Source organism: Dermochelys coriacea, chromosome 1 (assembly GCF_009764565.3).
Source record: "Dermochelys coriacea isolate rDerCor1 chromosome 1, rDerCor1.pri.v4, whole genome shotgun sequence".
NCBI classification, from domain to species: Eukaryota; Metazoa; Chordata; order Testudines; family Dermochelyidae; genus Dermochelys; species Dermochelys coriacea.
Window position 1 is genome coordinate 13,651,091 of NC_050068.2, and position 13,250 is coordinate 13,664,340.

General features: G+C 38.9%; 1 protein-coding gene across 10 annotated transcripts in view; it reads left to right on the forward strand.

The window, feature by feature from the left end:
- Window positions 1-13,250, forward strand: part of EMSY (EMSY transcriptional repressor, BRCA2 interacting) — a 62,169-nt gene that overhangs the window by 29,156 nt on the left and 19,763 nt on the right. For 6 of the 10 annotated variants that reach the window (XM_043504058.1, XM_043504054.1, XM_043504056.1 and 3 more), the window contains 5 exons: window positions 3,404-3,655; window positions 6,029-6,178; window positions 8,358-8,531; window positions 10,364-10,500; window positions 12,178-12,351. In XM_043504058.1, coding sequence (XP_043359993.1) covers window positions 3,404-3,655; window positions 6,029-6,178; window positions 8,358-8,531; window positions 10,364-10,500; window positions 12,178-12,351 — 887 coding nt within the window. The remainder of the gene's footprint in view (window positions 1-3,403; window positions 3,656-6,028; window positions 6,179-8,357; window positions 8,532-10,363; window positions 10,501-12,177; window positions 12,352-13,250) is intronic. The other 4 variants (XM_043504060.1, XM_043504061.1, XM_043504062.1 and 1 more) reach the window with 2 other exon arrangements.

Below are 13,250 nucleotides of genomic sequence, written 5' to 3' on the forward strand. Positions count from 1 at the left end.
CCTTTGTGTCTGTTGTTGCTCTCTGAGAAAGAGGGGAACAGGGCAGCAGTTATGCTGTGAGAAGCTGATGGCCAGGTATGAAAATCATCAGAATCATACCTAGAATTGCTTATTTGGAACCCAGATATGTAAATAGATCGGAAAATGTGTAGAAAGATGCAATTAGGTTTATTTTGTTTATTTCTTATGGCTTGTGGATTCCTCTGTGCTAACCCCAAATGCTTTTGTTGCTTGTAACCTTTAAGCTGAACCCCCAAAAAACTATTTTGGGTGCTTAATTTTTGGAATTACTCTTTTAAAAATCTAGCAATAGCCTGAGTTTTCAGAGGTATTTTCTTTTTGTTTTTAATAGAATTTACCCTTTTTAAGAACAGGATTTGGATTTTTGTATCTTAAATGGTTTGTGCACATGTTTTTTAGTTAGCTGGTGGCAACAACTGATCTTTGTTTTCCTTTCTTAGCTCTTCTCCGGGGGGGGGCACTTGAGGGTACCCCACAGGAAGGAATTCCCAAGTGCGCCTTCCTGGGTTCCAAGGGGTTTTGCATTTGGGTGGTGGCAGCATCTACCCATTCAAGGTCAGAGAGAAGCTGTAACCTTGGAAATTTAATACAAGCCTGAAGTGGCCAGTATTAATTTTTAGAATTCTTGCAGGCCCCCATCTTTGCACTCGAAGTACCAGAGTGGGGAATCAGCCTTGACACTCCCCCTACCCATCCCAGATATGAAAAATAACTAAGTTTTCTGGGGATAATTTTTGGGGGAAATTCTTTTTGTTTAGACAGGCTCACAAAATGAAATCCAAAAATAGATACATCATAATACTTGGCATATCTAGTCTTCAGATCGCTTTTTGAGTTTTTACCAATTAATCCTCATAATGTTTCTGTGAGGTGGAGAAGTATTTATAAAATTTATCCCCATTTAGAGGTAGGGAAACTGAGTAGAGAATGGGTTACCCAAGATCAGAGGGAATCTGTCGGAGCTGGGATTGGAAATCAGGAGTTGCTGGCTTCTAGTCCAAACTAAATATGCTAGATCACACTGGCTGTCATAAAGTACTACTTCAAGGCCCATATTCTTAATTTTCTTCCCCTTCCCCATTCTCTCCTCAGAGTGATCACAGCCTCTTTTGGAACCCAAGGGATTCCCCTGCTGTTTCCCTGCATTTCCTACCCAGTCTTTTCCTGTATTGCCATGAACTTTTCTTTTGGTGTAGGACGATTTGATAAAGGTTCTTCTGTAGCTCGTCTGCATTCTTAATTTTGGTCAGAGGGGTTCAGAAGTTAGCGATACAAGGCATTTTTTCCCTTACAATATTTCTGAGAAAACCTTTGCGTTTATTATTGTAACTACTTGAAGCAGGAAGATAATTTTCACACTCCACTTCTTGCATGGCACAGTAAAAAATGTCTGACCTCCTCCACTAGGCAACACATTTTTGTCAGCCCTTTGGGAGGTCTTTAGAATTATAGATTGAGCCAGATTCTACTGGAAACCTGGTGGGAGGGAGGAATGGAAATACTTTAAAGTGATTGCTTAAAATTGGAAGGTGGGATTCTTATTGCAGGCTTTGTTTTAATCACTATTAAGGCTGCGAATCTGTCACAGAAGTCACTGATTCCATGACTTTCTGAGACCCTCTGTGACTTCTGCAGCAGCCGATTCAGCTGGCCCAGAGGCCACCTGAGCAGCTCAGGCAGCCCCTAGGCCAGTCACACCGGCCATTGCTGGAGCAGTCTTGGGCCACCACGCCCTGCCCCCAGCAGTAGCAGGAGTTTGGGTGTGGGAGAGGGTTCAGGGAAGGGAGTTGGGATGCGGAAGGGGGTGAAGGATCTGGGCAGTGCTTACGTGAGGGGCTTTCTGGGAAGCAGTGACACATCCCTCAGCTCCCAGGCAGAGGCATAGCCAGGCAGCTCCCACTGGCCATGGTCCCATTGGCCCCCTGGCTGTGCCTCTGCCTAGGAGCCGAGGGACATGTTGCTGCTTCCGGCGAGCCACATGAAGCCAGGAAGGGAGCCTGTCAGCCCCCCCGCCCCCTCCAGCTGCGGGGGTCCTGGGTGTCCCCCCCCTCCCCAAGAGCACCCACTGTGCCCCTGACCCCCTCCCCCCCCGAGTAATCAAGATTTAGTTGGGGTATATAGTACAAGTCATGGACAGGTCACGGCCTGTGAATTTTTGTTTATTGCCCATGACCTGCCCATAACTTTTACTAAAAAAAACTCCTATGCCTAAAATGTAGCTTTAATCACTATTACTATATAGGATTTTTATACCTTGATAAGTAGACTTGGATTTGCTTACCTTGTTCAAGACTGCTCCTGATTTCCAAATTATGTATTGCACACATATTGTGAAATTGAGGGCATTAGCTGGTTAGCCTTCCTAGGACTACCACACACATTGTCAAACATTCTCTGTTAATGATAATGCTCTTGATGTCCCCATATTTTCTTTCAACCTCTAACAGTTTTTATGCACTGTAAATTTTTTATTGTCTTGCAGTTCAAAAAAGGTCAGCCTTGAAAGGGGGTTATGTTAATTATACTACAAAAGCACAGAGTAGACTGCAAGCTCTTTGGAGCATATTCTCTGCATTAACTATCTCAGTGGCTCTCAATCTTTGCAGACTACTGTACCTCTTTCAGGAGTCTGAGTTGTCTTGCATATCCCAAGTTACACCTCACTTAAAAACTACTTTTTTTAACAATATCAGACATAAAAATACAAAAGTGTCACAGCATACTATTACTGAAAAATAGCGTACTTTCTCATTTTTACCATATAATTATGAAATAAATCAATATAAATATTGTACTTACATTTCAGTATTTTGAGCAGTATAAACATCTGTATGAAATTTTAGTTTGCACTGACTTTGCTAGTGCTTTTTATGTAACCTGTAGTAAAACTAGGCAAGTATCTAGATGAGTTGTTGGAAGATCTCTGCATACACGTACCCCTGGTTGAGAACCACTGAACTATCTTACCCTATTGTGCTCACACCTTGATAACTTATGTAAAGTTTTCTGAGTAGCAGCCGTGTTAGTCTGTATTCACAAAAAGAAAAGGAGTACTTGTGGCACCTTAGAGACTAACAAATTTATTAGAGCATAAGCTTTCGTGAGCTAGTGAGCTGTAGCTCACGAAAGCTTATGCTCTAATAAATTTGTTAGTCTCTAAGGTGCCACAAGTACTCCTTTTCTTTTTGTAAAGTTTTCTTTGTCTCTGAATTCAGGTACTTTGGAATTGATAGATGGTATTGCATCTTGTCATATCCTATGCACGCTTACACATGCTTTTCACAGTAGTAAACGCAATGGAAAAGTGGTTGTGTTGCATTTAAAGAACAGAAATTTGTTCACTTGTTTCATTGTTAATCCACATTTGTTTGCTCTTTCACAGGTGTGTCCACGTCAGCGATTAAAGTTGCATCCGCCAGACTACCTTCCCCAAAAAGCTTGGTGGGGACCCCAACCCAGATTCTAACACAGTTTCCCAAACAGCATCAGCAGACCCCAAAACAGCAGCTTCATCAAATACAACAGACCCAGCAGCAGCTGTCACAGTCTTCTCCTGTAGCACATCAGCAGCAATCACAACAGTGTCAGTTGCCACCTGGCATCAAGCCCACCATTCAGATAAAACAAGAATCAGGTAGCTGGAATTAATCTTGGGCAATATTAGTAATGAGTGAAGTCTAACTACCATACAAGAACTAAGGGCTAAATTCTGCCCCAAAATGTGCACAGGCAGCTCTCATTGACTTCAGTGGGAAGCACTTCAGGGCAGAATTTGGCTCTGAAACTGGAAAAGGTGGTTAACAGAGTATGTGTCGGTAATAATTTTAGTTTACCTTTGTGGAAAAGTGTTTCTGTGTTGTTCTGTCCCTCTCTCTCTGCCCTCCCCCCAGTAGAAAAGAGAATGAACCTCTTATTAAGTAGGAAGTTTTCTTCCTACCTTTAGAGATTGTAAAGAAAGGTATACTCATGTCCTGCTGGCAACCTGGAAGATGGCAATTTTCTGAAGATTTAAACATTTGAGCAAACAAACAGCTTTTCAGCTGTATCACTTAAGTTTAAAGGTAATCCATCCACCCATCTTTTACTGCTACTATTGGGTTCAAAAACCAAAAAGTTGTATTGACTTTTGTCATAGCAAAGGCAGTACTTAGAATCCAGTCCAACTTTCAGTTCTGTTTCTAACACTGATTCCTTTGATATATCCAATTCTGTTTCTACCTCTAGTTAATACAGTTGACTTTGGGCAAGTCAGTCTCTCTGCATCAATTTGATCTGTTTGTAAAATAGTTTACTAATACCTACCTCATGGGGAGTTGAGAAGTAATGTTTGTAAAGCTCTTAGAAAATTTTAAGGAAAAGTGCTATAAAAGTGCAAAGTATTATTTTGTACTTGTTTGTTTTTATATTAATGCACATGAAATCAGCACTGTAGTAAGGGAACATGTATTTTTTTCAGTTCTAGACCTTTTAGGTCAGAGTACCGAAAATGATAGGACCGCAGGATGGTGGTGGTGGGAATCTATGATAAAATGCCCCGTGGATTGAGACCATCGCTTAGATAAAAGTCCATTAATGAACACTATAAAATGCCTCCACCCTACAGTCATTGCTCACCACTTAATCAGTAACTATCATTTTCGTAAAATGAAAAGGAGTACTTGTGGCACCTTAGAGACTAACAAATTTATTTGAGCATAAGCTTTCGTGAGCTACAGCTCACTTCATCGGATGCAGTGAGCTGTAGCTCACAAAAGCTTATGCTCAAATAAATTTGTTAGTCTCTAAGGTGCCACAAGTACTCCTTTTCATTTTGCGAATACAGACTAACACAGCTGCTACTCTGAAACCTATCATTTTCGTGTCTGCTTGGTACAAAGAAATGGTATAGAAGGAGTAGCAATTACAAAATAAGTTCAAATTTAAAATAGCTGCATTGTCTTTTGCTTCATTCTTTACCTTTTACTGTGCTTTTAAACTCAAGATGGTTATAACCTTTTAAAATCACTCTCATATAGTCACCTTTAGCCTACCTTCTAATACTTGTTTGCTCTGGAAAGCTTAGGTCAGATGTTTTAACTGAGATTTTGCTTTTTATCCAGTTTTCCCTCTGTATTGACTCAGTGAGGGTCAAATAACTCAGCCAACAACACAGTGCATCTACTTAGCACAGAGTAGAACTCAGGACTCACTTGGCTCAGATAAACTCTTGCTCTGACTTCTAGATCGTGACTACTTGAAACATTTGGTTGCAATGCAAAAGTGTATCCCAAAGAGATATTTGCTGGGTCGTGCCCCACAGGGTAGGAGTGGGGAAGAGAAGACAAATTCTCCTAGACATTAGGGCCCATTAGAAGGGGAGAGGAGTGACTTGCTCACTCCCTCACTCTGTCTCTGGTCAGCCTCTGTCCCATCCCAATTCCACAGCAGCTCCAAGGCAGCACCAGCTCAAGAGATGAGTTCAGAATGGGAGGGAGAAGCATCCTCATCCCTAGCTCCTGAATCCAGTGTCACCATCACTCCCTTGCCCCAAACAGCGCACTCGTTTTTACATATTTTTGATTGCTATCAAAATGAAATTTAACAATTTTTAATAAGGTATATGATAATGAAGAGACTTAACTGACAAACGTATGGCTGCACTTTTTAGATATTTCATTGGCTTTGGACCAACTTGATACTGATTAACATAGTGGGTCCTGGGGAGATATATTTGGTCACGGACCAAAGAAAGTTAAAAACCTCTGCACTAGATCACATGACTTAATGGTGCCACAAGCATCTGTGTTGATCGGAGTAGTTTGGAAGTGGTAGCAGGCATGTGAAAGGTGAAGGTGGTGGTTATCTTGGTACTAGCAAAAAATCTAAATATTTTCAGGCTTAGGAATATATTGGCTCAAAAATAAAAGCCTTGTGCAGCTACTTGCCCATTAGGGTTTGGTCTGGCGAAACATTTCAGCAAGTAACTTTTTGTGCCTGTATATTAACAGTGACCTTTCTCCTTTCCTAGGTGTTAAAATAATCACTCAACAGGTGCAGCCCAGTAAAATCCTACCCAAACCAGTTACAGCGACTTTGCCCAGCAGTAGCAATTCACCTATTATGGTGGTTAGCAGTAATGGGACTATCATGACAACTAAACTGGTCACTACTCCCACTGGTAAGTTTCTGTTCTTAGAAGGGAAGGGAGGGTAAACCCAGCAATACCGATAATAAATCCTGTTTAGCAGGGTTAAATAGCATTTTTTGTTCATTGTTTATTTAAAAAAAAAAGGGGGGGGGTGTAACAGCAAATTTGTAAACCTTTTGATAGTCACATACTAGGTTAGGACATTTATCCTTGTCGTACACTAAAATGCTGTATTATAAACTCTCCAGTTTACCATTGAGTGGTCTTTTATTTCTCTTGTACTCTCTTTGACTTGGCACACATAAGTATAATCATTCCTTTCCCACTGGTTGAGAGAGAAATGTCACTGAAACCGATGATGATGATACTTTGCACTTCTGTAGCACCTTGTATTAGAGGATGTCAAACAAATGAATTAAGCCTCTCAACATCCCTTGAAGGTAGGTAAATATCATTATTCCTATCTTATGGATGGGGGATTTGAGAGACAGTTGAGTTTCTCAGGGTCTCACAGTAAGTGCATAGAGGAGCCAGGAATAGAACCCTAATCCCCCAACTCTATTCTGTGTATTCACCAGTAGATACACTTCCTTTCTATATCAGTAATGTTACAGACTGATGTATTAGGGTAGTGTTGGATGTATGAAGATGATTTGGGGGCAAGGCTGAATTTCTTTAAAGTTTGGTCAAAATTCATTTCTTTGCTAAGTGCGCCACACATGTTGGGGTAGGTGGTATAAATCTGTGCTTAACTCCATTTTTAGTCTAGCTTTTCAGTTCACCTTTAAATTCTTTACCCAGATAAAACGTTATCCTGATATATTTTAAACAAGTGAATATAATTTTTTGAGAGTTTTTTTCATGTGTAATTGGTAAATCTTGACTAGGCCATTTGCTTTCTCTTTTCAGACCAGTTTTGAATATTAGGTTTCCCAATTAAATCTAGCTGTTTTGTATAATAATTTTTAGCAACAAAAAGCTCTGCAATGCTTAGTCTACAGTATGTGCAGAAGTACTACTAGAGTAGAAAGTTACCCTTCCTTAACTAATACCTGTTAATCGTAGTGGTTGAGAGGACTGAGCATGGGTCTGGTAGTCAGGAATTGAGTTCATATTCTACCTCTCCCACTGACTTACTCTGTGACTTTGAGCAAGTTCCTTAACCTCTGTGGGCCCTGTATTGCTCCCATTGAAGTTAATAGGAGAAAGGAAACGGACACCAGGTTTATGTATCTTTTGGGTATTGAGAAGATTAGCTTGAATTCATAAATACTTCTAAAATGTATAGTTGTATTTATTATTGTAGCTATTACTGTATTCTAAACAGTGATGGTACAACTTTCACAAAGCGAAATTTAGGTTGGATGTCAATTTTGTTAAGCCATTTCTATTGGTTTATGTGCTCTCTCCCCACTCTTCTTAAAGAGGAAGAGATCGCTTCTAGAAAATTCCATCCAATAAATCACACTTTGGCAGGTAATAAAATAAAGGACAAATATTGAGGAAGATTCTAAACACCTTGTGAACAACAGAGCCATGAACATAAAGGACATCAGTTTATGAAGAGCAAATCCATTACAAACTAGAATAGTTTTAACTTGAAACATGATAGACAAAATATTTGACAGTGCTTTATGAAATCTTTAATTTAATTTAAATTGGCATGTATCTGAACATTGTGACGCAGACTGAAAACTAGCTGGAGGATCTTAAAGAGTAATGATGAATAGTATCCAGTCAAAGGCTGAATGGGGATATTGTTGCTCTCTATGAATACATCAAAGGGGTAATGGCAGGGAGGGAGAAGAGCTGTTGAAGCTAAAGGTCAATGCTGGCCCAAGAACAAATGGGTATAAACTGGCCATGAATAAATTTAGACTGGAAATTAGAAGATGATTTCTAATCATCAGAAGAGTGAGGTTCTGGAACAGCTTCCCAATAGGAGTAGTGAGGGCGAACCACCTAACTAGTTTTAAAATGGAGCATGATAAATTTATGAATAGGATTGTATGGTGAGTTTGCCTGTGATAGCAATGGACTGGACTTGATGACCAAGGAGAGGTCCCTTCCTCTCCTCTGTTCCTATGTTCAATTTCTTATAGTGGAACTAAATACTTCTTTGATCTAAACCTTCTTTCACAATTTGCAATACTCATGGTGTTTCATATTTTAATTGCAAGCCTGTTTTTATTGTTTTACTTTGAAATAGGGACACAAGCAACATATACTCGTCCAACGGTAAGCCCCTCTATTGGGGCTCGGATGGCTGGAACTCCAGGCGCTGCCACTTATGTGAAAACCACCAGTGGCAGCATCATTACGGTAGTGCCGAAATCGCTGGCTACACTGGGAGGCAAGATTATAAGCAGTAATATTGTTTCTGGTAGGTGTATTGATATAAAGTCTTATCTGAGATGCAAAACTTCTAGAGACATGCAAATACTTTAGGCCTCACGTTTGATTTATCTCTGTGGGTACAAAGACCAATCATTTTGATACATGTTTGAAAATATTTTTTGCATTTAGGACCAATTATTGGAAAAGAGTTATTCTCCTTTATACATATCAGAAATGGCTGATTGATAAGAGAGGAATGGTTAGAACAGGTTAGAATTGAGAGAAACCCTACTTTCACCATCTTAGAATTATTTCCCTTTCTCAAAATTGGTACAAATTAAATGTATTTTTAAATCTGGAATGTGTTATGAGGTAGCTGCCCAGGCATCAATGATGGGTTGAAGTTGATGACCAGGATTCTATGTTTGCATGCACTTCAGCAGCTAGGTATGATGTCTTTACAGATAGTTGGAACTATTTTTAGGGAAAAACAGAAGTGGTAGTTATCTGAGCAGAAAAGTAATTATTGAAATGGGCAGATTGATACCACTGGTGACTTGTATGTTCTGTTAGCCATTGTGAGGAGCTGTTCAGAAAGGGTCATTATAAATAAACAAGAAGCCACTAAAGGCAACTTATTATATGGTAGGAGGGAAGAACAACAAAAAGTTCATCAGTAGAAAAATTTCTTCTGAACTCTGGGCTTCAAAAGGAAAGAGGTTTGTTGTTGTTTTTTTAAATAATGAAAGAAGCCACAAGTTTGTCTTATAATTCCAGTAACAGAATTCTGTATTCTCGTACGATAGCCGTAGTAAAAACCTGGCCTCCCTTTTGGAAAAAAGAGAAAATAGTGTTAATGTGTTCTCAGCATATGAACTGCTTTCTACTGAACGGGAAATCTCCCTTTTATAAGATGTAAACTCTCAGATTTTTCTCTTGCAAAATCTGCTACAGATAGAATTGCTTGATCTACAATTTTCAATCTTTATTTCTATTTGAAGTAATTTATTTGGTAGACAACTTTCTTTTAGCATAGGGATGCCCAAAATTTGCAATACTGAGAGCCAGAGATAATGCACATATTTACAGAATATGTCAAAGATAAATGCACACAACCATAATATTTGTATCTGTACCTTTCATGATAGCTGTTCAGAAATTGTCCTTTGGTTTGTATCAATCATAAAAACTGTTCAGCTCTGTGCTCCCCACACAGGATCTACAGTTGTTGTGCACCCTACGGGCCACACATTAAATGACGCCTCTTTAGCAGTTTAACTTTTTTCAGTTGTATTTAAACTTGCATGATGATAGGATTATCTTTAGGGCTTCTGTTTTTCAGAGTTTATCCATTTCATTTTTCAGGGTTTGTTTAGCAATTTTCAAGTTTTATGTAGCTTTCCAAAAATCAGGGGGGTTCAGGACTTTCTCTTTGTACACATTGTAATGAGTAATGAATCTCTTTATAATGTCCCCTAGTGTTCTTTAACATAGTAGCACTATATTAAAGCATGTTAGGGAACCTTTAGTGCGCACCAGCAGGGTCTACCTGAACCACATAATGTGCAAGATATTAATATGCTTTAGAAGTCACGTATTACTGCTCTGTACAAACAAGCCCTTATATACAAGTAATTATTTCTGGTGTTTTTCCAGTGTTTATTGGATAAACACTGTTTTCATTTTTTTTTGGTATCCAGGGTGTTTTATTGGTGGTTACTGATTAAAACTGAAAATCAGAAGCCCTAATTATGTTCCTTATGCTGCATCCAAAGCATGTTTATAAAGATTCTAGAGTTACATGAAATATATATATATAAAAATAACTGAGCATCATCACTTTTAACCCAGGCCTCTCTTCTTCCCACTTACTTTAAGGAACTACAACCAAAATTACTACAATCCCAATGACATCCAAGCCCAATGTGATTGTTGTGCAAAAGACTACGGGAAAAGGAACAACTATTCAAGGACTTCCAGGCAAAAATGTTGTTACAACATTGTTAAATGCTGGGGTAAGCAAGAGTTTTAAGTCTAGAATCCGTAGACCAAGTAAGAGTGTGTGTTGCCTTCTGCCTTCCTCTGTTTGTTATAAACTTAGTTTCATATAGTGGTCCTGGCTAGCAAAACTCTCATTAGCTGTCTAGCAGATGTAGCTTGGGCCTAGGTCAGGGATGATTGAGGGGCTAGTATGCTGTTTGGGACTAGAGCAGTTAACAAAAGCAGTGGCTTAATAGGGACTGATAAAGTTGGGTTAAAGCCTCATATCTTCTCCTTCTTTGTGTTCCCTGTCCAGCTGTCTCTGGGTTACAGAGGCTGTCCCGTTCAAAAAGAGTGGAGCCATACAAAATGACTGGATTCTTGTACCAATTCTTTAATGTGAGAATGGGATTGTCTGATCCAATGTGTGAAGGGAGGGTCCTTTTTCAAATATTCTGCACATTTAACATAGTTTGTAAAATTTGATATCCATCTGTATATCTGTTAATTATGTATGCCCTTAACTTCTAAGCTTTTCACGGCAATTCTGAATTAGGATGAAAAGCTGAACACTCAGATTTTCACTAAACTGAAATCCTACAATATTTTGGAAACACCAGAATGTGATGTTCCGAAACAAAATATGCTCCCCAGCATCGCCTGCAACAGAGCTAGGGACCCTGGAAGCCGCGGAATGAAATTGACAGGATTCTTGACAGTTTTATTGCTTCCAACCACTAAATGGCAGCAGTGAAACTAAGTAGACTTTTGTTTTCAAGTTAACAAGAGTCTGGTCTGCCTGGGGTCCTTTGGAAGTTCATTCAAATAGAACCGTTCCTGTGAAAAGGTTCAGTTTTGACAAATCAGCATTTTCTGATTAAAAAAAACCAACCTTTTGTTGGAAAATTCCTGACTAGCTGTACTGGATACCCCAGTGATAGGCATAATAATGTAAGATAGATTAAAGGAACAAACTGTCAAAAAACTGTAAACTTCAGTTTTAGGTTTGGTAAAATTCTTTATAAAAATAATGTTAATAAACATTTGGTATTTTTTTAACTTTCTTTTAAAGCATGTTTGCAAATGAGTTGCAAAGGATTCTATTTTCTGTTCTGTGAATTCTTTGAAGCAGAGATTATCTTGATAGCTGTTTTTATATAGCTTTTGTATGTGCTTAACCAATTAAAAGTGAACATTCGCTTGCACTGCTGAAAGCCACCTTTTCCCTTTATCACACCTGAAAGAAAACCACACGAGAATTAGAAATAAAACTGGCCAAACTAGTTTCATTGTGGAAACCAAAATAAATTCATAATAGCACAAATTGTAAAAGGTAAATAAAATATTAAAGTATTTCCAGTTTTAATAATCTAAAATGTTGCTACTGACAAAGAGCAACTCTTAAAAGTTTTGAGTATACCTTTAAACATCTCGTACAATTCTACTTTCCCAGAGAAGAGAGAGTTTTTTCTTAACGCCACATAAACTCTTACTAGTCTTTATTTCTGTGATTGGTTTTTGAATTTACTTCCTATTAAATGCACCTACTCCTTGAAACCAACCTGTTGATGAAAGAAATTGGCTGTCATGTTACAGAGCAGCCACTCTACTGCCTCTTATGTGAATTTTACATATGTTTAGATAGGAGGGTGTTGTATATCACTGAAGAAATTGCATTGCAAGTTAACATGTACATTTTGCCTTTACTTCAGGGGGAGAAAACTATTCAAGCAGTGCCAGCAGGTGCAAAACCTGCCATCATCACTGCAACCAGACCCATCACAAAAATGATTGTCACACAGCCGAAAGGAATAGGCTCTACTGTCCAGCCAGCCACCAAAATCATCCCAACCAAAATTGTTTATGGGCAGCAAGGGAAAACACAGGTAAAGCAAGGACTCCTTCTGTCTTATGAAACACACTTAGATTTCTATAAAAAGAGAAACAAGTCTTCATGGTGTTGACAGTCCTTTGCACTTCAAAGCCTTTGGTGTGGGGTGAAATTGATCTGGTTATAGTAATGTGTATCTTATGCACTTCATGAAGTAGGTCTCTCCCTGGAGCCTAACATAGATTGGCAGTTTGATGCTCCATTAGCACTCTAGATGGGTATTTAAGCACATTACTTTCCAGGGGAAGAAGCCTAATTCACCTTTGAGGTCAATGCCTGTATTTGTAAAGCTCAAGCAGAATATTTTAAGATTGAATAATTCAGGAAGATTTATACAGTTGAGCAAACATTCTGTGCAACAAAGGTCCCAAAAATCAGATAAGGCATGAAGCTATAATGAGAAGAAGAGAGGATTACAGGTATGGAAGGGAAGGTTATTCCATATGAGGAGAGATTGAAAGGACTGAGATGCAGTTATATGGTAGAAATATATAGAGAAGGCCAGTCAGGCACTATTCAGTCTTCTGTTTTATGATGGAAGACGTGCATGATGAAATTAAAAGGCAACGCATTTTAAACATTAAAGGAAATACTTATTAAGCAATGTATGACTAGCTTGTGGAATTCACTGCTTCAGAGTAATAAGGCAAATCATATATGGCTAAAAATGGCACATGCAAGAACACATTTTGTGTGGAATAAAAATCACCTCATTCTTCAGGGCTGCTCATATTCCTGAAGGGAAGCTACTGCTTTGAACTGTAGCCTAAAGAAAATACATAGCCAGGCTTGAGGCCATGAAAGATGGGAGGAATCTCTCCATAATCTGTCAACCTGAGGGACTGGGAAGAAGCAGGGTGAATCCTGCCCTATGGAGTGACTTTGAAACATCTG